This window comes from Somniosus microcephalus, chromosome 17, assembly GCF_052327205.1.
Source record: "Somniosus microcephalus isolate GS21.2 chromosome 17, FLI_Smic_1.0, whole genome shotgun sequence".
Classification (NCBI taxonomy): Eukaryota; Metazoa; Chordata; class Chondrichthyes; order Squaliformes; family Somniosidae; genus Somniosus; species Somniosus microcephalus.
In genome coordinates, this window is record NC_141003.1 from 66,076,688 (window position 1) to 66,101,682 (window position 24,995).

The window sequence follows — 24,995 nt, forward strand, 5'->3', positions numbered from 1 at the left end:
GACTCTTGCGCATCACCAACTTTCATTGCTCCACCGGTGGCGGCCGTGCCTTCAACTGCCTCGGCCCTAAGCTCTGGAATTCCCTCCCTAAACCTCTCCGCCTCTCTACCTCTCTCTCCTTCTTTAAGATGCTCCTTTAAACCTAACTCTTTGATCCAAAATAGCTCCTGATGTGGCTCGGTGACAAATTTTGATGATAATCGCTCCTGTGAAGCACCTTGGGACGTTTTACTGTGTTAAAGGTGCTATATAAACATTGTCATTAATACCTGCGGACAGCTAGCACCTCATCCTTTTCTCCCTGCTCTTTCCCCCCGCCCCCCCCCCCCCACCTTCTCCCAACCTCCCCAACCCCATTATGTGCAACTTAGCCATACAGACTAGGAAAGTTCCAGGGTCAATCTCTTGTCTGTGCCATTAGCTGAAATTCAGCCAGGGCTGCAATTGAGGGGGAGAGGGGCTAAATCTAATTTCAGCCCCAGTGGTTAAAAAGATCCTCCAGGATCGCCCCTCCTGATAACTTAGTGACTCGTGCTGGAAAGCACAGTGTGCACAGGTGTTGGGTGAGGACAGAAATGGGGCTTGGCTGTGATGCCCTACACAGTTGAATAGCTCGTCGCCTCTCACTGCCTGAGACTCGTGCACAACGGATGCCCACTGGGCAGGGGCAGCAGAGGGTGGCTGGTGCCCATTGAATGGTACCCCACCCAGCAAGGAGTCTGTGCCTTCTGGAAGGGGGAGCATCACTGTGTGGGACTGATTGGGACCAGGGGCGAGCTCCTAACCCAGGCTGTCTCTGTAACGCTCCCTGCTGGTGATGTATGACTGGTTTTATCTGATAATTTATCCTTTTTTTTCCCCCTCTTTTTCTCTACCCAGTGACTTCCTGATTCTTCCCGGTTTCATTGACTTTGCTGCTGATGAAGTGGTGAGTTATGAAAATCCTTCATTTCCAGGCAGGCGTAGAGAGCAGGATTGGTTTATGAATTATCTTAGGTCAGCGAACGTCAGACCCGCAGAACCTCATCACCGTGCTCATAATCTCCAAACCAGACTACAGGAAATCTACACAGTCTCTCTCTCTCTCTCTCTCTCTTGTTCTCTCTCTCGCTCGGTATGTCTCTTGTTCTCCCTCTCTGTCTCGCTCGGTCTGTCTCGCTCCCTCTTGCTCCCTCCCTCCGTTGCCCCCCCCCCCCCCCAACCACCCCCCTGGAATGGACGGCCGCTCTACCCCTGTAGGGTCGCACCCCATTTACCTGAAATATGGGTGCAAGGGGTTCCCCAAAATGTGCAACTGGGGTGTTGTCGACTGAAACTGGTGATCTTCCAGCTGCCTCTACAGCTGCGACCAGCCTGAATTTTATGGCACTGCTTTCCAACTAGGGAGGGGGAAAGCAGGGTTGTTCACACTTGTCGTGGTCCTTGCAGCTAGAGGGGGTGGGTTCACGTGCAGCGTCTTTGCTGCAGCGGGAGCCTCGTTACGGTTTGCCTTTAGCGGAGCGCTGTTCTTCTGTGGAAAACTTCAACTTTTCTGACTTGTGGTCAGCAAGTGTCAGAGCAAGCTTCTTAAAACAAACCCCTCGATTAGATTCCAGCCTGTAACTCACTCCCGCGTATCTGTCGTTCTATATATAAACCAACCGAATCCCTCAATTAGATTCCAGCCTGTAACTCACTCCCTGGGTCTAGTCTCAGAATTTGGGGTTTTAGTTCAATGATGTGTGTGTGTGGGGGTTTGGAATGGATTATGGAACAAATAAAACTGATTTATCCAGTTCAGGCGGGTTGTGTCTCACAAGAAACATTTAAATTTTCTTCCCACTAGGACCTGACTTCCGCTCTCACCAAGAAAATCACCCTGAAGACTCCTCTCATTTCCTCTCCCATGGACACAGTGACCGAGTCCAGCATGGCGATCGCTATGGGGGTGAGTGTTGAGAGAAAGACGCCCGTGTTCTTTTCTTCACGCGGGTTCTGTAATTGAGCCACTTCCATCACCAGATCGTAACGGTAACCAGAGGACACAGATTTAAGGTGATTGGCAAAAGAACCAGAGGCGACATTTTTTTACCCAGCGAGTTGTTGTGATCTGGAATGCACTGCCTGAAAGGGTGGTGGAAACAGATTCAATGGTAACTTTCAATAGGGAATTGGATAAATGCTTGAGAGAACATTTGCAGGGCTATGGGTAAAGAGCAGGAGAGTGGGATTAATTGGATAGCTGTACTAAAGAGTTGGCACAGGCGCGATGGGCCGAATGTCATTCCCTTCTGTTCTGTATCATTCATTCTATGATGCAATGTGGCGACGGCCCCCTCGTGATCCAATCGCTCTGTTTCGACTTGAACACCTTCCTTAGAAACTTGCTGTACCTGGAGCCAGCAGCAAAGAGCCTCGCTCTTGTGTTTTGGTGTCAGATACCTACCAGGAATGTTTGGCAAGTGTTCTAACTGGACTTGTACTTCTAATCTTTTAGTCAAATTGACCAAATATTCATACATAGAATTTACAGTAAAGAAACAGGCCATTCGGCCCAACTGGTCTATGCCAGTCTTTATGCTCCACACGAGCCACCTCCCACCCCTCTTCATCTAACTCTATCAGCATCCCCTTCTATTCCTTTCTCCCTCATGTGCTCATCTAGCTTCCCCTTAAATGCATCTATGTTACTTGCCTCAACTACTCCTTGACGTAAGAAAACTACTAGGCACTTGGTCTAAGTATTAAACAAGGCTGTAATCAACTGTTTTTCAACATGGAGATCTAGTTGTGTCCTTCACTAGTTCCTGTTAAAGAATGTCCTGAGCAAGCTGGGCCCATGCCCGAGTATTTATACTCTCCCTGGACAGCGCCACCAGCAGGCCGCCCAGTATCATTTCATAAGTCATTTCCACATGAATGACAAGATTCATGTCACTCCTTGTGGTAGCACGTACCACATTCTCACAACCCTCTGGGTAAAGAAGTTTCTCCTGAATTCCCTATTGGATTTATTAGTGACTAGCTTATATTGATGGTCCCTTGTTCTGGTCTCCCCCGCAAGTGGAAACGTCTACTCTATCAAACCCTTTCATAATCTTAAAAACCTCTATCAGGTCACCCCTCCGCCTTCTCTCTCTTTTAGAGAAAAGAGCCCCAGCCTGTTCACTGTTTCCTGGTAAGTTATAATCTCTCAGTTTGGCTACCATTTTGTAAATCTTTTTTGAACCTTCTCCAGTGCCGCAATATTGTTTTTATAATATGGAGACCAGTACTGTGCACACTACTCCACGTGTGGACTAACTAAGGTTCAATACAAGTTTCAACAGTTGTTGTCTGCCTCAGATTGACAATTCATATTACTTCTGCAACTATTTCATGAAATGTTGTCTCGACTTTACATCTTGTGTAAGAAGAATGGAAAGCCAATGCTGGTAGGAGAAGGGCTAGACTTCTGGTAGAACACTCTCCTCTCAGCTCTAGGCTCTGGGTTGGACCCAGCCCTCCTGATGGTTGAACATCTCTTCTTCCACATCATCGAATTGTCCTAATTTTGTACTGGGCTGCTGTGTTGAGAGGGTGGTTGGTGCATGAAAAGATGGAGGCACTGCACTGGGTGTAATACAGGGATCTGGGAGTGTTTGATGGGACAGTGTAGAGGGAGCTTTACTCTATACCTAACCCGTGCTGCACTGTGTTCTGCTCCCCAGCACTGGCATCCAGTAGTGCTCTAGCTAGAAGCAGGCACATCCAGTTGGACTACAGGTTACCTGATCCAAGGGCTGCTTGACTCGTGGTGAATTTGATGTGACATTTTTCTTTCTGTCCTTCTCTCTAGTTAATGGGTGGAATCGGCTTCATCCACCACAACTGCACCCCGGAGTTTCAAGCTAATGAGGTCCGCAAGGTTAAGGTGGGCTCCACTCGTATGTTTGCACGGTTCACTTTGCTGTGACTAGCTTGAGATTTAGTAGAGCTGAAATTAATTGCAAAAATCTCAAAATATTTACTTCATTGCATTTAGTCAGGATTTGTTAAAATATTATTTAGCTCCACTCCTGTTGCATTGCTGTGGTGAGTCAAGCGTGATGGGAAGTAACTAATGTTTGCTATCGTGATGTACACAATATAAAAATCTGTCACCTTGTCTCAGTGGGTGGCACTCTCGTCTGAGTCAGAAGGTTGTGGGTTCCAGAGACTTGAACCCATAATCTAGGCTGATGCTCCCAGAGCAGCACTGAGGGAGCGCTGCAGAATGTCACATGGAATAACCATCCTTCATTTTCTGTTCTTTCCTCCTCCTTTTTCTTCTCTTCTATCTTTTTCCCCTCCCTCACCTCCCCTTTCTCTCACTCTCTCCTTTTCTCTCACTTTCTCCTCCCCTTTCTCTCTCTCGCACCTCCTTCCCTTCTTTCAGCTGAATAACTTGGGATTCTTTTTTCCTTGATTTGAAGGTATATTTCTGCGTAAGATTCTCACTTTTTTTCTGAGGGGGTCTCTTTTAGGAACATAGCAACAGGAGATGGCCATTAAGCCCCTCGAGCCTGTTCCGTCATTCAATTAGATCATGGCTGATCCGATTATCTGAACTCCATCCACCCGCCTTGGCTCCGTATCACTTAATACCCTTGGCTAGCAAAAATCTTATAAATCTCAGATTTAAAATTATTTCTATAATCCACCTGGCTCGACGAGGAAAAGCTCCCAGCTACCTAATGCCTCTGTAACTGATGCGATGTGATGCCAGGGTGTGTACTGGGGGCCCAAGTCTCTCCCCCCTCCCCTCGGATGTACCCTCCTTCCCACTGCCCAGTGCTGCGATGAGACCGTATTCAGGTGGGGCCGTTTCCCCCCCCACCGCCCCCCTCCAACCCATGCGCAATTCACATCTATGTGTCTCGCCTCTTGCAGAAGTTCGAGCAGGGCTTCATCACTGACCCGGTGGTCATGAGCCTCCACCACACGGTTGGGGACGTCTTCGAAGCCAAATTGCGCCACGGCTTCTCGGGTATTCCAGTTACTGAAACGGGAAAGATGGGAAGCAAGCTGATGGGGATCGTCACCTCGCGGGATATCGACTTCCTGTCGGAGAAGGACTATGACACGGCCTTGAACGAGGTATAAGAAGCACATGTATTATAAACTAGAACTGTTACACAGGGGCAGTGTTGTCTGGAGTAATGTACTCCTTATTCTGTGTGTGGTGCCTGACTTTGTATGGGGGAGACGCTGACTCACTTGATATGTTGCCCCTTTTGGTGTTCAGGTGATGACAAAGAGGGACGACCTGGTTGTCGCTCCAGCTGGTGTGACCCTCAAGGAAGCCAATGAAATACTACAACGCAGCAAGAAAGGTACCGACACCTTAATAACATGGTGGGGGAGGGGGTGCCATGGGGAACGGTGGTGGGGGCCCCATGGGGAACGGGTGGGGGGAGTGGAAGAGACCATTGGGAACGGGGCAGGGGAAATCATGGAGAACAGTACGGGGAGGAAGAGGAGAAATGTGAGTTGGATGAGTGACCGGTGCCGCCCGCGGGGGGCTGTGAGGTGACCGGTGCCGCCCGCGGGGGGCTGAGAGTGACCGGTGCCGCCCGCGGGGGGCTGTGAGTGACCGGTGCCGCCCGCGGGGGGCTGTGAGTGACCGGTGCCGCCCGCGGGGGGCTGTGAGTGACCGGTGCCCCCCGCGGGGGCTGTGAGTGACCGGTGCCGCCCGCGGGGGCTGTGAGTGACCGGTGCCGCCCGCGGGGGCTGAGAGTGACCAGTCTTTTTCCTGTCTGTTCAGGGAAGCTGCCAATCGTTAACGATGCAGACGAGCTGATCTCAATCATTGCACGGACGGACTTGAAGAAGAATCGGGATTACCCGCTGGCCTCGAAAGACTCGCGGAAACAGCTGCTCTGTGGCGCAGCCATCGGAACGCGGGAGGATGATAAATACCGGCTGGATCTCTTGATGCAGGCTGGGGTGGATGTCGTTGTGTTGGTAAGAACCAAACAGGAATTCAGGACAGTTGAGATTTTGTCTGCCGTGACTCAGTGGTCAGCAGTGACGCCACCTTGAGACCTGGCTCCATTCACATCCACGTCCATTGACGACGACTCTTAGGTTCAGTGGGTCGCTCTCTGGCCTCTGAGTCAGAAGGTCATAGGTTCAAGTCCAACTCCAGAGACATAAGAACATAATCCAGGCCGTCACTTCTAGTGCAGTACTGAGGGAGCGGCGCACTGTCAGAGGAAAAAAAGCAAGACAGAAGGAAGGATTTGTATTTCTACAGCACGTTTCACAACCATAGGATGTCCCAAAGCACTTCACAGCCAATTAAGTACTTTTGAAGTGTAGTCACTGTTGTAATGTAGGAAATGCGGCAGCCAGTTTGCGCACAGGAAGCTCCCGTAAACAGCAATGTGATAATGACCAGATAATGTTTTTAGTGATGTTGATTGAAGGATAAATATTGGTTAGAACATCGGGAATAACTCCCCTGCTCCTCTTCGAAATAATGCCATGGGATTCTTTTATGGCCACATGAGAGAGGAGACGGGTCCTCGGTTTAATGTCTCATCCGAAAGATGGCACCTCCAACAGTGCAGCATTCCCTCAGTACTGCCGTGGAGTGTCAGCCTAGATTTTTGTACTCCCCCTGGAGAGGGATTTGAACCCACAACCTTCTGACTCAGGCGCGAGTGTTGCCAACTGAGCCATGACTGATGGTCGTTGGGACGGAGGTGCCGTCGTTTGGATCAGACGTTAAAACAAGGCCCCACCTGCCCTCTTGGGTGGGCATAGAAGATCCCACAGCACAATTTGAAGGGGGATGGCAGGGGGGGGCAATGTTACACTTTTAGGATTATTTTTGTAATCCTCATTTGTCCCTCAATTCCAGGATTCATCTCAGGGAAACTCCGTCTTCCAGATAAACATGATCCGTTACATTAAGCAGAAATATCCGGAGCTGCAGGTGGTTGGTGGGAATGGTAAGTGAAGATCGACACTGGCTGTATTTTACCCCCTTCCGCCATCTCCCTTCCCCCTTGTAAGCTTGGCTCAGTTGGTAGCACTCTTGCCTATGTCAGAAGGTCGTGGGTTCGAGTCTCACTCGAGCACTTGAGCCCATAATTCAGGCTGACAGTTCAGTGCAATACTGAGGGAGTTTGTACATGGGCTGAGGGAGGAGATTAAATGGGTGGGTAGAGTCCACGATAGGGTAGAGTGTATATGGGCTGTGGAAGGAGATTAAATTGGTGGGTAGAGTGTACATAGGATGTGGAGGGAGATTAAACAACAACAACAACAACTTGTATTTATATAGCGGCTTTAATGTAGTAAAACGTCCCAAGGCGCTGCACAGAAGTATGTTAAGACAAAAAGAATTTGACACCAAGCCACATAAGGATAAATTAGGGCAGGTGACTAAAAGCTTGGTCAAAGAGGTAGGTTTTAAGGAGCGTCTTCAAGGAGGAAAGAGAGGTAGCGAGGCGGAGAGGTTTAGGCACGGCCACCAAAGGTTGAGCGATTATAATCAGGGATGCTCAAGAGGAGCGCGGATATCTCGGGGGGGTGGGGGGGGGGTTGTGGGGCTGAAGGAGATTACAGAGATAGGGAGGGGCGAGGCCATGGAGGGATTTGAAAACAAGGATGAGAATTTTGAAATCGAGGCGCTGCTTAACTGGGAGCCAATGTAGGTCAGTGAGCACAGGGGTGATGGGCGAATGGGACTTGGTGCGAGTTAGGACACAGGCAGCCGAGATTTGGATGACCTCAAGTTTATGTAGGGTGGAATGTGGGTGACCAGCCAGGAGTGCATTGGAATAGTCAAGTCCAGAGGTAACAAAGGCATGGATGAGGGTTTCAGCAGCGGATGAGCTGAGGCAAGGGCGGAAACGGGCCATGTTACAGAGGTGGAAATAGGCGGTCTTAGTTATGCTGCGGATATGTGGTCGGAAGCTCATTTCAGGGTCAAATATGACACCAAGGTTGCGAAAAGTGTGGTTCAGTCTCAGACAGATGTTAGGGAGAGGGATGGAGTCAGTGGCTAGGGAACGGAGTTTGTGGCGGGGACCGAAAACAATGGCTTCGGTCTTCCCAATATTTAATTGGAGAACATTTTTGCTCATCCAGAACTGTATGTCGAACAAGCAGTCTGACAAGTTAGACACCGTGGAGGGGTCGAGAGAAGTGGTAGTGAGGTAGAGCTGGGTGTTGTCGGCGTATATGTGGAAACTGACGCTGTGTTTTCGGATGATGTCGCCAAGGGGCAACATGTAGATGAGGAATAGGAGGGGCCAAGGATAGATCCTTGGTGTCACTAGAGGTAACTATGCAGGAGCGGGAAGAGAAGCCGTTGCAGGTGATTCTCTGGTTATGATTAGATAGATAAGAATGGAACCAGGCGGGTGCAGTCCCACCCAGCTGGACGACGCTGGAGGGGCGTTGGAGAAGGATGGAGTGGTCAACCATGTCAGAGGCTGCAGACAAGTCAAGAAGGACGAGGAGGGATAGTTTACCTTTGTCACAGTCACAAAGGATGTCATTTGTGACTTTGATGAGAGCCGTTTCGGTACTGTGACAGGGTGGAAACCTGATTGGAGGGATTCAAACATAGAAAGATGGGCAAGGATTTTGGAGGCGACAACACGTTCAAGGACTGTGGAGAGGAAAGGGAGGTTGGAGATGGGGCGGTAGTTTGCAAGGACGGAGGGATCAAGGGTTGGTTTTTTGAGGAGAGGGGTGATGACGGCAGATTTGAGGGAGAGGGGGACAGTACCTGAGGACAGAGAACCATTAACAATGTCAGCTAACATGGAAGCCAGAAAAGGAAGTCGGGTAGTCAGCAGTTTGGTGGAAATAGGGTCGCGGGAGCAGGAAGTGGGTCTCATGGACAAGATGAGCGCAGAGAGGTCATGAGGGGAGATCGGAGAGAAACTGGAGAAAGATGTGAGTTCAGGGCTAGGGCAGGGGGGAACCTTAGAGGAAGTTTGGCCCGTTGGGCTTGGGGAAGGAAGGGAAGTGGCAGAGGCAGCTGAACGGATGGTCTCAATCTTGGAGGCAAAGAAGTCCATGAGCTCCTCACACTTGTTGTCGGAGGTGAGGGTGGAGGAGACAGGGGAGAGGGGTTTAAGAAGACGGTTAGCAGTAGAGAATAGGAGCCGGGGTTTATCTTTGCATTTCAGAATGATTCTGGAATAGTGAGCAATTTTGGCAGACGAGAGCAGGACCCGATAACGCTTTATGTGGTCCAGCCAGGTCTGGCGGTGAATGGCTAAACCAGTTATCCGCCATATCCGTTCGAGTCTGTCCATTAGACTTAAGGGAGCGAAGATGAGAGCCGTACCAGGGGGAATGGCCAGGGTGAGAGAGGGTAATTGTTTTAGTTGGGACTAGGGCATCAAAGGTGGTGGTGAGGGTGTGGTTGAGCAGATCGGTAGCTGCAGAAATATCATGGTGAATGGAAGGCCAAAGGCTGGACAGTTGGGATTTCATAAGTGCAGTTGGGAGAGAGTTTTTTCCAGGGGTGGACACAGAAGGAAGTTGGGTTGGGGGTGGGGTGGTGGGTGGAAGGGGGATGTGGTGGAGAGCGATAGGAGGAAATGGTCAGAGATGGCCTTACCTGCAGTTGACACGATGGGAGTAGCGAGGCCACGAGAGATGGCAAGGTCGAGGGGGTGGCCGTGAATATGGGTTGGGGAGTTTACATGGAGGGAGATATTAGAGAGGATAGGAGGCTAGTGAACTCGGAGGAGAGAGAGCATGATGAATTGAGATAGAGGTTGAAATCACCGAGGATGAGAAGTCGTTCGGTACAGAGGCTGAGGGAGGAGAACAGTGAAGATATCTCAGTAATAAAATTTTTATGGTACTTGGGTGGGCGGTAGAGAACAAGAATTTTAAATGAGGGGGTGGGGTAAGGTGAGATGCTCAAAGGAGGAGAAACTGCCGAAGGATTAGGGGGACAGACCAAGTTGTGATTTGGTGATGAGAGCCACACCGCCACCACGGCGGTCTGAGTGGGGCAAGTGGTGGAAGGCATAGCCAGGTGGGGAGGCTTCATTTAAGGGTCAAGTGTCATCACCCCTCAACCAACTTTCCGTCAGGGCCATGATATCGATGCAGTCATCCACGATAAGCTCACGGATGGCAAGGGCCTTGTTCGCAGGTGAATGGACGTTCTGGAGGGAGATGCGGAGGGTCGGTGATGGCTGGCCCACAGGGTCAGCGCTGGGGGGGATGAGTTGGATGGGGAGGAGATTGGCAAGATTTCCCCCCAGTGGGCACGCTGGGGCAGGAAGGTCGGCGAGAGAGTAGGATGGGACAGGTGGGGTTGCTGCTCGTAAGGCGGTAGTGACGAGTGCCTCGATGGGCCCTTCGTAGGATGCCAAGAGAGGCACAGAGGGAAGCTGTGGGCTTATCTAAGAGGGAGTCAAGCTGGGACGGCGGCAGAGAGTAGGAAGGTCGAAGAGTAATGAAGGATTGGGGTAGGGATTTGGGAGGGCAGTGTATCCGAGAGAGGAGAGATGAAAGAAGGCATGATGACAGGAGAGTGCAGTCAGGGAGGGATAGAGAGAGAAAAGGAAAATAGGGGGGGGGAATGGAATGGCTTGGGTCCGGAGCGGCAGCCAAAGTGCGCACGAGAATGGACACGGGAAAAGCTCAGGTTACATCGGCCTGTTTAAATGTAATAATTAATGGAATACATATTTCCTGGTTGATATACCTATCAATTCGTCCAATGAAAAGCGACGAGTTAGGAAAGTAACTATAGGTTTTTATTGACTAAATAACAGAGCCCACCCTCATGGGTGATCGGATCCAACAAGGAGGAATACCAGCCAGTCGACTACCTTTATACCTGGGCAGGTAGGTGGAGCCATGGGCGGAGTCAGTGATGGTCAGCCCAGGTATAACAGCGTGACAGGAGGCGACCTCGTATAGTGATACAACAGTGAGAACAGTGATAACAATATAACAGTGATAACTATAGTGTAACGATAGTGAACGATAAAAGTGGTTTACCACACTGGTAGCAGGGAATAGGTTGGGGACAATAGTAGGGAGACCAGAGTCAGAGGTCCCATGGAAGGACAAGCCGACGTACGGAACATCGACGAACCGCTGTCCAAAGCAGGCGAGTGAAGTCCAGAAGCTATTTGAAGAGTAGGGAGTTCGAGGATGGAGGTTGTTGCTGTAGGAATGAGAGTCGGTAGCGGTGCAGAAAGATGGTGGCTAAATTGACACAAGTTGGAGGTCACCGTAGATCAAAGCGGCGGAGGGAAAGTAAAACCATAAACCAGTGACCAGCAAAGCTGAAAACCGGTAGAACGAGTCACCGGACAGCAAGTGGAGCTGCTACCTACAAACCAGCAGAGCTGGAAAACCAGTAGAACCAGTTCAGCAGAGACACAGCTGGAAATGAAATAGGTGGGTAGAGTGCACATGGGCTGTGGGAGGAGATTAAATGGGTGGGTAGAGTGCACATGGGCTGTGGGAGGAGATTAAATGGGTGGGTAGAGTGCACATGGGCTGTGGGAGGAGATTAAATGGGTGGGTAGAGTCCACGATAGGGTAGAGTGCTCATGGGCTGTGGCCAAAATGGGGTTGATGGGCTGAATGTCCTTTTCTTGTGCTTTTCTGTGTCTCACGAGCAAAATGACCTGTTCTCTCACTCCTGCCCCGTGGTTGTTGGGAAGCACCTGACCATTCCCCACACCCCTGATCAAGCAGGTGAGTGAAGTCCAGAGGCTATCTGAAGGGTAGGGAGTTTGAGGATGGAGGTTGTTGCTGTAGGGGGACCCCAGGCTATGGGGAGATCTGATACTGCCTTCCTTCCACTTAGATTTTAACCCTCCTTCTCTTCCTCTCCTTTCACAGTGGTAACCGCGGCACAAGCCAAAAACCTGATTGACGCGGGAGTGGACGCTCTACGGGTCGGGATGGGCTGCGGCTCGATCTGCATCACTCAGGAAGGTGGGTCTGGGATCAGGGGGAAGCGGGAAGAGGTTACAGGGAAAGGATGATGTGCATAGAGGATTGGGTGGGGCAGCGGGATAGATCCAGCCATTCACCTCGGACTGGGATCCAAATGCAATCCAGATTTAATGAGATGAACAAGCCTGTAAGGGTCCTCCGTGAAATGGCATCACGCGGTCTGGCTCCGGATCACAGCACAGAACCATGTCGAACTTGGAACAGGATGACTAATGTGGAAGATGGAAAAATGTGAACTTGAACATAGGATTAGGAGGAGGCCATTCAGCCCCTCGAGCCTGTTCCACTATTCTATTAGATCCTGGCTGGTCTGTACCTCAACTCCAGTGCCCTGCCTTTGCTCCATAGCCCTTGATATCCTCACCCAACAACAATCGATCAGTCCCAGTCTTGCAAGCTCCAGTTGACCCCCAGCATCTGCAGCCTTTTAGGGGAGAGAGTTCCAGATTTCCACCACCCTTTGTGTGAAAAAGTGCTTCCTGATTTCACCTCTGAACAGCCTGGCTCTGATTTTAAGAGTGTGCCCCCTTGTTCTGGACTCCCCTACCAGAGGAAATAGTTCCTCTCAATCTACCCTATCGAATCCCTTTATCATATTAAACACCTCGATTAGATCACCTCTCAAACGCTAAATTCAAGGGAATTCAAAGCAAGTCTATGCAATCTGTCTTCATAATTTAACCCTTTAATCCCTGATATAATTGTGGTGAATCTGCGCCAGGGCCGTCCAAGGCCAATATATCTTTCCTGAGGTGCGGTGCCCAGAACTGAAGGCAGTATTCAGATGGGGTCTGACCAAGACTCTCTGCAATGGAAGCATCACTTCCTCTCTTGTAATCCAACCCCCTTTGAGATAAAGGCCGACATTCTGTTAGCCGTTTTTGATAGGTGCAGTAGGAGGGACTCTTCTGAGGAACATGGCCAGAGTAGAGTAAAGAGAGCTTTACTCTGACCCGTGAGTGATTGACACCTGGCACTAGATGCCCAACAAGGTCAGCACAAAGATCCCTCAACTGGAGAACAAAAATGGACTTCTCTATAACTCAGTGCTTGTAGGAAGCTGATTGTACGGGGTCCTGTGCCCATTCTGATTGTGCATTTTAGCTGATAGAATATACCACAGGATATAATTCTGGGATGTGCGGTGAGTAATTCTCAACACTTCACTTTCAGGGTTCCAGTGTCCAAGAGACTGCTGGGGTTGATCCCCAGTGCTGTGACCCTCGCTCCGAGGCCACCGGCTCTCCGACCCTCACTCACACCGAGGCCCCTGGCTCTCCGACCCTCACTCACACCGAGGCCCCTGGCTCTCCGACCCTCACTCACACCGAGGCCCCTGGCTCTCCGACCCTCACTCACACCGAGGCCCCTGGCTCTCCGACCCTCACTCACACCGAGGCCCCTGGCTCTCCGACCCTCACTCACACCGAGGCCCCTGGCTCTCCGACCCTCACTCACACCGAGGCCCCTGGCTCTCCGACCCTCACTCACACCGAGGCCCCTGGCTCTCCGACCCTCACTCACACCGAGGCCCCTGGCTCTCCGACCCTCACTCACACCGAGGCCCCTGGCTCTCCGACCCTCACTCACACCGAGGCCCATGGCTCTCCGACCCTCACTCACACCGAGGCCCCTGGCTCTCCGACCCTCACTCACACCGAGGCCCCTGGCTCTCCGACCCTCACTCACACCGAGGCCCCTGGCTCTCCGACCCTCACTCACACCGAGGCCCCTGGCTCTCCGACCCTCACTCACACCGAGGCCCCTGGCTCTCCGACCCTCACTCACACCGAGGCCCCCGGCTCTCCGACCCTCACTCACACCGAGGCCCCCGGCTCTCCGACCCTCACTCACACCGAGGCCCCCGGCTCTCCGACCCTCACTCACACCGAGGCCCCCGGCTCTCCGACCCTCACTCACACCGAGGCCCCCGGCTCTCCGACCCTCACTCACACCGAGGCCCCCGGCTCTCCGACCCTCACTCACACCGAGGCCCCCGGCTCTCCGACCCTCACTCACACCGAGGCCCCCGGCTCTCCGACCCTCACTCACACCGAGGCCCCCGGCTCTCCGACCCTCACTCACACCGAGGCCCCCGGCTCTCCGACCCTCACTCACACCGAGGCCCCCGGCTCTCCGACCCTCACTCACACCGAGGCCCCCGGCTCTCCGACCCTCACTCACACCGAGGCCCCCGGCTCTCCGACCCTCACTCACACCGAGGCCCCCGGCTCTCCGACCCTCACTCACACCGAGGCCCCCGGCTCTCCGACCCTCACTCACACCGAGGCCCCCGGCTCTCCGACCCTCACTCACACCGAGGCCCCCGGCTCTCCGACCCTCACTCACACCGAGGCCCCCGGCTCTCCGACCCTCACTCACACCGAGGCCCCCGGCTCTCCGACCCTCACTCACACCGAGGCCCCCGGCTCTCCGACCCTCACTCACACCGAGGCCCCCGGCTCTCCGACCCTCACTCACACCGAGGCCCCCGGCTCTCCGACCCTCACTCACACCGAGGCCCCCGGCTCTCCGACCCTCACTCACACCGAGGCCCCCGGCTCTCCGACCCTCACTCACACCGAGGCCCCCGGCTCTCCGACCCTCACTCACACCGAGGCCCCCGGCTCTCCGACCCTCACTCACACCGAGGCCCCCGGCTCTCCGACCCTCACTCACACCGAGGCCCCCGGCTCTCCGACCCTCACTCACACCGAGGCCCCCGGCTCTCCGACCCTCACTCACACCGAGGCCCCCGGCTCTCCGACCCTCACTCACACCGAGGCCCCCGGCTCTCCGACCCTCACTCACACCGAGGCCCCCGGCTCTCCGACCCTCACTCACACCGAGGCCCCCGGCTCTCCGACCCTCACTCACACCGAGGCCCCCGGCTCTCCGACCCTCACTCACACCGAGGCCCCCGGCTCTCCGACCCTCACTCACACCGAGGCCCCCGGCTCTCCGACCCTCACTCACACCGAGGCCCCCGGCTCTCCGACCCTCACTCACACCGAGGCCCCCGGCTCTCCGACCCTCACTCACACCGAGGCCCCCGGCTCTCCGACCCTCACTCACACCGAGGCCCCCGGCTCTCCGACCCTCACTCACACCGAGGCCCCCGGCTCTCCGACCCTCACTCACACCGAGGCCCCCGGCTCTCCGACCCCCACTCACACCGAGGCCCCCGGCTCTCCGACCCCCACTCACACCGAGGCCCCCGGCTCTCCGACCCCCACTCACACCGAGGCCCCCGGCTCTCCGACCCCCACTCACACCGAGGCCCCCGGCTCTCCGACCCCCACTCACACCGAGGCCCCCGGCTCTCCGACCCTCACTCACACCGAGGCCTCTGCTCCGACCCTCACTCACACCGAGGCCCCCGGCTCTCCGACCCCCACTCACACCGAGGCCCCCGGCTCTCCGACCCCCACTCACACCGAGGCCCCCGGCTCTCCGACCCCCACTCACACCGAGGCCCCCGGCTCTCCGACCCCCACTCACACCGAGGCCCCCGGCTCTCCGACCCTCACTCACACCGAGGCCCCCGGCTCTCCGACCCTCACTCACACCGAGGCCCCCGGCTCTCCGACCCTCACTCACACCGAGGCCCCCGGCTCTCCGACCCTCACTCACACCGAGGCCCCCGGCTCTCCGACCCTCACTCACACCGAGGCCCCCGGCTCTCCGACCCTCACTCACACCGAGGCCCCCGGCTCTCCGACCCTCACTCACACCGAGGCCCCCGGCTCTCCGACCCTCACTCACACCGAGGCCCCCGGCTCTCCGACCCCCACTCACACCGAGGCCCCCGGCTCTCCGACCCCCACTCACACCGAGGCCCCCGGCTCTCCGACCCCCACTCACACCGAGGCCCCCGGCTCTCCGACCCCCACTCACACCGAGGCCCCCGGCTCTCCGACCCTCACTCACACCGAGGCCTCTGCTCCGACCCTCACTCACACCGAGGCCCCCGGCTCTCCGACCCCCACTCACACCGAGGCCCCCGGCTCTCCGACCCCCACTCACACCGAGGCCCCCGGCTCTCCGACCCCCACTCACACCGAGGCCCCCGGCTCTCCGACCCTCACTCACACCGAGGCCCCCGGCTCTCCGACCCTCACACCGAGGCCCCCGGCTCTCCGACCCTCACTCACACCGAGGCCCCCGGCTCTCCGACCCTCACACCGAGGCCCCCGGCTCTCCGACCCTCACTCACACCGAGGCCCCCGGCTCTCCGACCCTCACTCACACCGAGGCCCCCGGCTCTCCGACCCTCACTCACACCGAGGCCCCCGGCTCTCCGACCCGCACTCACACCGAGGCCCCCGGCTCTCCGACCCGCACTCACACCGAGGCCCCTGGCTCTCCGACCCGCACTCACACCGAGGCCCCTGGCTCTCCGACCCTCACTCACACCGAGGCCCCTGGCTCTCCGACCCTCACTCACACCGAGGCCTCTGCTCCGACCCTCACTCACACCGAGGCCCCCGGCTCTCTGACCCTCACTCACACCGAGGCCCCCGGCTCTCTGACCCTCACTCACACCGAGGCCCCCGGCTCTCTGACCCTCACTCACACCGAGGCCCCCGGCTCTCTGACCCTCACTCACACCGAGGCCCCCGGCTCTCTGACCCTCACTCACACCGAGGCCCCCGGCTCTCTGACCCTCACTCACACCGAGGCCCCCGGCTCTCTGACCCTCACTCACACCGAGGCCCCTGGCTCTCCGACCCTCACTCACACCGAGGCCCCTGGCTCTCCGACCCTCACTCACACCGAGGCCCCTGGCTCTGCCCCTCTCCCCAAGTCCTGGTACACAGAGACCAGCGAGGTTAAAAATGAGAAACAAAGATCTAGTAATAGATAAAGAGACTGCAGAAGAGAAACAGCTCGGGTCTCTGTCTCCCCACACCCACCCCCCCTAGATTGCTCTGAAACGGCCCAGCGAGTCAACCAGTTGTTGATTCACCCAATTGTCAAGGCAACTAGGGATGGCCAATAAATGCAACATTTCCACAGTGATTCCTACATTCCGAGAACCTAAATACAAAGAAGTGTAACTAAAACAAAGGGACCCGGGGGAGGGGCTAGGAGGAAACTCGCCAAGGCTGCGACCTCCACCACCTAGAAGGACAAGGGCACCAGGTACATGGGCACACCATCACCTCCAACTTCCCCTCTAGGTTTTGGAGGGTTTTGTTAGAGTACATAGGGAGAAACTGGAAGGAAAGTCGATAACCAGAGGACACAAATTTTAAGGTAATCGGTAAAAGGAGTGTGGGGAGAGAAGGAGAAATGTTTTTTACGCAGCCAGTTGTTGTGATCGGGAACGCCCTGACTGAAAGGGTGGTGGAAGCAGATTCAGTCGTACCTTTTCAAAGGGAATCAGCGAAATACTTGAAAAGGAAGCATTTGCAGGGCAATGGGGAAAGAGCAGGGGAGTGGGACTAATTGGAGAGCTCTTTCAAAGAGCCGGCATAGGCAGGACGGGCCGACTGACCGCCCTCTGTGCTGTATCATTCTGTGATTGTATGAACACATTGACGGAGGACCCATACCTGGAATGTTGACCCTTCCTTCTCTTCCCAGATGCTGACTGTTTCCAGCACTTTCACTTCATGTTTCAGCATCTGTAGTTTTTTTGCTATAAAAAGAATGATCTCTCGACCCCCCCCCCCCCATTTACACTCAGTAACTTTCCCTGGGAAGCATATGCCCAAACCGGATTCCCCTTCTCCACCTGACTTCGCGTCTTGCTTCCAGGCTCCCTCGCTGTATCTGTGCTGTATCATTTTATGAAGTCACACACCATCCTGACTCGGACATATGTCGCCGTTCCTTCATCGTCGCTGGGTCAAAGTCCTGGAACTCCCTCCCTAACAGCACTGTGGGAGTACCTTCACCACACGGACTGCAGCGGTTCAAGAAGACCCACCACCACCTTCTCAAAGGGCAACTAGGGATGGGCAATAAACGCTGGCCTTGCCAGCGATGCCCACATCCTGAGAATGAATTTTAAAAAGCAACTAGCGCAGACTTGACTGGCGCCAGCGTCTGTGGGGGAGGTTTGGAGAGGGTGGGTGGAGAGGGGTCTGATAGAGATTTAAATGCTTTTCCTGCAGATGCTCCATCCCCTTGGTCTGGGTGGGATTTAGCTGATGTGGGGTGTGGCAAACTGGGGAAAGTGTGTGCAGTGCCGCTATGGGGCTAGTGTCGGGAGCAACTGCAGTTATCTCGGTCAGTGCACCGCTGCCCTCTGGTGGCGGTGAGCAGCATCGCAGGCAGGCTGCTGCCAGTGACTGAGAATTCTCAGCTCCTCCAGCACTGAGCCCAGGGGTGTCTCCCGGCAACAATTGCCGCACAGTGGTGATCAGTGGCCTTAGTGGGACGGTGACTGTGCAAAGCCCTCACCTGGTTCCCATATTCCTTTGTCTTCAATATCTGCTGATACAGGTCTGTGGGTCTGCCCATCTTGGTTCTCGGGATGTGGACGTTGTTGGCAAGGCTGGCATTTATTGCTCGTCCCTAGTTGCCCTGTGTAGGTGGTAGTGGTGGGCTTTCTCCTTGAACCAGGAGTCCTTGTAATGGGGCTGGTGCCACAACAGGGCTAGGTAGGGAATTCCAGGATACTGACCCAGCAATGATGGAAAGAAAGAAAGAAAAAGAATCTGGATTTCTCCAGTGCCTTTCATGACCTCAGGACGTTGCAAAGTGCTTCACAGCCAATGAAGTACTTTTGAAGTGTAGTCACTGTTGTAATGTAGGAAAACGATATATGTCCAAGTCAGGATGGTGGGGGACTTGGAGGTGATGGTGTTCACATGACATTGCTGATCTCATCTTTCTTGGTGATGGTAGTCGGAGGAGGGGTTGCTGTCGAAGTAACCTTGGTGAGTTGCTGCAGTGCATCCTGTAAATCATATATACTGCAGCTACAGGTGGAGGGGTGGGTACTAAGCCCAGTGTCAGAGGCACTGACCAAGCAAACTGTTGTGTTCTAGATGGTGTTGAGCTTCTGGTTGTTCCAACAACTTGCATTTATATAGCGCCTTTAACATAGCAAAACGTCCCAAGGTTTGGCCTGAATCAGCCGTCTACAAGATTCAGCTTGGGTGGTGTGCAGGTTCACCCTCTTCCCTGCTCCACTGGTGAGGCAGCTGTTCATTGCCCTTCTGTTAGAGGGTGGGTGGGTCGGGTGGAGGGGGTGAAAGGTCCCCTCTCCCAGGGACAACAGTAGGCTGTTCCTTTGGCTGCACTGTCTGAGGCCAATCCTGGGACAATGCCGGATCTCTGAAGCGGGTGGAGAGTGACACAATGCGGGGGGGGCAGAGACTGAGCTGGTTAATCTGTACAATTAATTTCTATTTCAGTTATGGCGTGCGGCAGACCTCAGGGAACCGCGGTATACAAAGTGGCGGAGTACGCTCGCCGGTTTGGTGTCCCGGTCATCGCCGATGGCGGAATCCAGACGGTTGGACATGTGGTGAAGTCTCTGGCCTTGGGAGCCTCAACAGGTACCTGCCCGATATTCCATCCTCTTCCAGGTTTTGGCAAGGCATGCGATTAATAGCAACAAATAGCGTTTACATAGAATAACCCTACGAGGCATTTCACACAGGAGCGTTATGGGACAAAATTTGACACCGAACCACGTGTGATATTAGGACAGGTGACCAAAAGCTTGGTCAAAGAGGTGGTTTTAAGGATGGTCTTAAAGGAGGAGGGAGAGGCTTAGGGAGAGAATTCCAGAGCTAAGGCAGCTGAAGGCACAGGCGCCAATGGTGGAGCGATGAAAATAGGGATGGGCAAGAGGCCAGAATTGGAGGAGTGCAGAGATCTTGGTTGTAGGACTGGAAGAGGTTACAGAGATCTGGAGGGGTGAGGCAAAGGAGGGATTTGAACATGAGAATGAGAATTTTAAACTTAAGATGCGAGGGAATCAGGATCCAATATAGGCTTGATTTCAGTGCTGTGGCGTGGAGTTGCAGGAAAGATGGGCTTGGATTTGGGAGGTGACACCATGTTGAAGGACTTTGGAGAAGAAAGAGAGGTTGGAGATGGACGGTAGTTTGCAAGGTTCAGGGAGGGTGATGATGGCAGGTTTGAAGGGGAGGGGGACAGTCCATGAGCTCCTTGCACTTGTTGGAGGTGGTGGGGGGTGGGGTGAAGGTGCAGCGGAGAGGGGTTTAAGGTGATGGTTGATAGTGGAGAAAAGAAGCTGGGGGTTATCTTTCCAGGATGATGTTTGATGGGACAGTGTAGAGGGAGCTTTACTCTGTATCTAACCCGTGCTGTACCTGCCCTGGGTGTGTTTGATGGGACAGTGTAGAGGGAGCTTTACTCTGTATCTAACCTGTGCTGTACCTGCCCTGGGTGTGTTTGATGGGACAGTGTAGAGGGAGCTTTACTCTGTATCTAACCCGTGCTGTACCTGCCCTGGGAGTGTTTGATGGGACAGTGTAGAGGGAGCTTTACTCTCTATCTAACCTGTGCTGTACCTGCCCTGGGTGTGTTTGATGGGACAGTGTAGAGGGAGCTTTACTCTGTATCTAACCCGTGCTGTACCTGCCCTGGGAGTGTTTGATGGGACAGTGTAGAGGGAGCTTTACTCTGTATCTAACCCGTGCTGTACCTGCCCTGGGAGTGTTTGATGGGACAGTGTAGAGGGAGCTTTACTCTCTATCTAACCTGTGCTGTACCTGCCCTGGGTGTGTTTGATGGGACAGTGTAGAGGGAGCTTTACTCTGTACCTAACCCGTGCTGTACCTGCCCTGGGTGTGTTTGATGGGACAGTGTAGAGGGAGCTTTACTCTGTATCTAACCTGTGCTGTACCTGCCATGAGAGTGTTTGATGGGACAGTGTAGAGGGAGCTTTACTCTGTATCTAACCCAAGCTGTACTTGCCCTGGGAGTGTTTGATGGGACAGTGTAGAGGGAGCTTTACTCTATCTTACCCGTGCTGTACCTGCCCTGGGAGTGTTTGATGGGACAGTGTAGAGGGAGCTTTACTCTGTATCTAACCCATGCTGGACCTGCCCTGGGAGTGTTTGATGGGGCAGTGTAGAGGGAGCTTTACTCTGTATCTAACCCGTGCTGTACCTGCCCTGGGAGTGTTTGATGGGACAGTGTAGAGGGAGCTTTACTCTGTATCTAACCCATGCTGGACCTGCCCTGGGAGTGTTTGATGGGACAGTGTAGAGGGAGCTTTACTCTGTATCTAACCCGTGCTGGACCTGCCCTGGGAGTGTTTGATGGGACAGTGTAGAGGGAGCTTTACTCTGTATCTAACCCGTGCTGTACCTGCCCTGGGAGTGTTTGATGGGACAGTGTAGAGGGAGCTTTACTCTGTATCTAACCCGTGCTGTACCTGCCCTGGGAGTGTTTGATGGGACAGTGTAGAGGGAGCTTTACTCTGTATCTAACCCGTGCTGTACCTGCCCTGGGAGTGTTTGATGGGACAGTGTAGAGGGAGCTTTACTCTGTATCTAACCCGTGCTGTACCTGCCCTGGGAGTGTTTGATGGGACAGTGTAGAGGGAGCTTTACTCTGTATCTAACCCGTGCTGTACCTGCCCTGGGAGTGTTTGATGGGACAGTGTAGAGGGAGCTTTACTCTGTATCTAACCCGTGCTGTACCTGCCCTGGGAGTGTTTGATGGGACAGTGTAGAGGGAGCTTTACTCTGTATCTAACCCGTGCTGTACCTGCCCTGGGAGTGTTTGATGGGACAGTGTAGAGGGAGCTTTACTCTGTATCTAACCCGTGCTGTACCTGCCCTGGGAGTGTTTGATGGGACAGTGTAGAGGGAGCTTTACTCTGTATCTAACCCGTGCTGTACCTGCCCTGGGAGTGTTTGATGGGGCAGTGTAGAGGGAGCTTTACTCTGTATCTAACCCGTGCTGTACCTGCCCTGGGAGTGTTTGATGGGGCAGTGTAGAGGGAGCTTTACTCTGTATCTAACCCGTGCTGTACCCGTCCTGGGAGTGTTTGATGGGGCAGTGTAGAGGGAGCTTTACTCTGTATCTAACCCGTGCTGTCCCTGCCCTGGGAGTGTTTGATGGGGCAGTGTAGAGGGAGCTTTACTCTGTATCTAACCCGTGCTGTACCTGCCCTGGGAGTGTTTGATGGGGCAGTGTAGAGGGAGCTTTACTCTGTATCTAACCCGTGCTGTATGATTACCCAACTCGTGCGATGCAGCTGAGATGGGAAACTGACAGAAATTAACTCAACCGGGAAAGCAGCAAATCGTACTCTCGTGACTTATTATGTGAACCCAATTTAGTTCAAAGCCTCAATAAATTAACCTCCGTCTCTTTCTTCCTTTTCCTCTATTTTCACTCCTTTTTTCTTTGCCTCACTCTTTTCTATCACGGCTGTCTGTTTCTCTTCCCCTCCCCCTCTCTCCTTCCGTCTCTCTCACCGCCCCCCCCCCCCCCCCCCACCCCCCCCCCCCCCCCAGTGATGATGGGTCATTGCTGGCGGCTACCACGGAAGCCCCAGGCGAGTACTTCTTCTCCGATGGAGTAAGGTTGAAGAAATACCGTGGCATGGGGTCCTTGGACGCAATGGAGAAAAACACAAACAGTCAGAAACGCTACTTCAGGTAAGGCTGGGAGCCGCTGTCACTGGGCAGGATGCTGCACTCGGGTCATCACCAGCTTCCTGGGATGTCCCTCTGAGCACTGAGGGGCAGATAGACTCCCCCCGCCCCCTCCGTCTGATATCAACTGCAGCCTCACTGAGAGTGCAGCCTGTATGTCAGTTGATCTATTTTAACTGGTTTAATGAATGCCGTCACACGGGTGAGTTACATGTGATTCATTAAAAACGGAACAAGTTCATTTATTCAAATCAAAAAATTAGGATTTATCATTTGCTACAAAACCCATAAAAGGCTCATTTCTACCCAAATAAGTTAACCCCCATTCTCATCCCCCGTGCCCCAGTCCGCCCTTGCCCCGGGCCCCAGTCCGCCCTTGCCCCGGGCCCCAGTCCGCACTTGCCCCGGGCCCCGGCCCTGCCCCAGTCCGCCCTTGTCCCGGGCCCCAGTCCGCCCTTGCCTCGGGCCCCAGTCCGCCCTTGCCCCGGCCCTGCCCCAGTCCGCCTTAGCCTCAGGCCCCGGGCCCCAGTCCGCCCTTGCCCCGGCCCTGCCCCAGTCCGCCATTGCCCCGGGCCCCGGCCCTGCCCCAGTCCGCCCCTTTGCCTCGGGCCCCAGTCCGCCCTTGCCCCCGGCCCTGCCCCGGTCCGCCCTTGCTCGGGCCCCGGGCCCCGGCCCTGCCCCGGTCCACCCTTGCCTCAGGCCCTGGCCCTGCCCCAGTCCGCCCTTGCCTCGGACCCCGGCCCTGCCCCAGTCCGCCCTTGCCCCGGTCCGCCCTTGCCTCAGGCCCCGGCCCTTGCCCCAGTCCGCCCTTGCCTCGGGCCCCGGCCCTTGCCCAGTCCGCCGTTGTCTCGGGCCCGGCCCTTGCCCCAGTCCGCCCTTGCCTCGGGCCCCGGCCCTTGCCCCAGTCCGCCTTAGCCTCGGGCCCCAGTCTGCCCTGTGCCTCGGGCCCCGGCCCTGCCCCAGTCCGTCCTTGCCCGGCCCTGCCCCAGTCCGTCCTTGCCCCGGCCCTGCCCCAGTCCGTCTTGCCCCGGCCCTGCCCCAGTCCGTCCTTGCCCCGGCCCTGCCCCAGTCCGTCCTTGCCCCGGCCCTGCCCCTGTCCGTCCTTGCCCTGGCCCTGCCCCAGTCCGTCCTTGCCCCGGCCCTGCCCAGTCCGTCCTTGCCCCGGCCCTGCCCCAGTCCGTCTTGCCCGGCCCTGCCCCAGTCCGTCCTTGCCCCGGCCCTGCCCCAGTCCCGTCCTTGCCCCGGCCCTGCCCCAGTCCGTCCTTGCCCCGGCCCTGCCCCAGTCCGCCCTTAGCCCCGGCCCTGCCCCAGTCCGCCCTTGCCCCGGCCCTGCCCCAGTCCGCCCTTGCCCCGGCCCTGCCCCAGTCCGCCCTTGCCCCGGCCCTAGCCCAGTCCGGCCCTTGCCCCGGCCCTGCCCCAGTCCGCCCCTGCCCCGGCCCCGCCCTTTTCCCCCCCCTCGACCTGTAATACGGATTTCACAGGCTCAGGACATCCTCTAGTGCCACTCTTTGGGAATGAGCCTGCATGGTGAGCGTTGGTAGAATATTCAACTACAGGGGGCAATAGCGTCTCCCCTCCCCGACCCACTAACTCAGCACAGACCGGGTGTGTGGGCAGGATGATTGTACCCCGGCTCTGCTCGATCCATGGGGCAGTTTGTGGGATCTTTGCCCTCGATGGTAATTCTGCCATGCGTTCTGTTCAGTGAAGGTGATAAGGTGAAAGTGGCCCAGGGAGTGTCTGGATCGATTCAGGACAAGGGCTCGATCCACAAGTTCGCACCTTACCTGATCGCAGGGATACAACATGGATGCCAGGACATCGGAGCCAAGAGCCTCTCCATCCTACGGTGAGCCCCAGTGCCTGTGATTCCCCTTCACTCGCTATTTAATCCGAACATTGTTGTTTCGTGGATAAGATTGAAAACGACAAGAAACAATTGCTTTGTAGATTGGAAAACCCACCAAGGAGGGGCAGTCATTTTAAGACTCCAGTTGCAGCCCAGCTCATTTTCAAAAATATTTCTTCCCCTTATTGACCCTGGGTTTCCTCTCTAGTCGTTTGGCCTCTCCCAGGAGATCACGTGGCTGCAGGGGAGGGAGGAAGTGATTGGTCACGATGCTGTGGCCATCATGAGTGTGGGGCAGGCGTGATTGACCAGCTGGTCTTTTCCTGCCCGTTAATTTTGTATGTTAAATAAAGTGGGACAAAATTCAACGTAGTGGGGCAGCGGTTAGTGGTGTCGGGGAAACAGGAAGAGGGATTGTCACAGACTCATCTAATGCACAACTTTCTTGCTCGGAATTATTGGACTGTAATAATTCTGGAGAATTAGCCTTGAATAATTTTCCCCTTCTCCCTTTCCTTTCACTTCCTTGTCTTATCTCTCTTCCCCTTCTTGCTCCCTCTTTCTTTCCCTTTCTTCTCTCCCCC

General features: G+C 54.9%; 1 protein-coding gene across 1 annotated transcript; it reads left to right on the plus strand.

Moving 5' to 3' along the window:
- Positions 1-873: 873 nt before the first annotated feature.
- Positions 874-24,437, plus strand: LOC147105805 (inosine-5'-monophosphate dehydrogenase 1a-like). The gene is given in 12 exon segments (XM_086010565.1): positions 874-928; positions 1,826-1,927; positions 3,818-3,892; positions 4,891-5,097; positions 5,246-5,333; positions 5,765-5,964; positions 6,866-6,956; positions 11,848-11,943; positions 19,335-19,478; positions 22,422-22,430; positions 22,433-22,565; positions 24,268-24,437. Coding segments are annotated over 11 exon segments (1,233 nt in total). The 5' UTR covers positions 874-928; positions 1,826-1,885; the 3' UTR covers positions 24,416-24,437.
- The last annotated feature ends 558 nt before the right edge of the window (positions 24,438-24,995 follow it).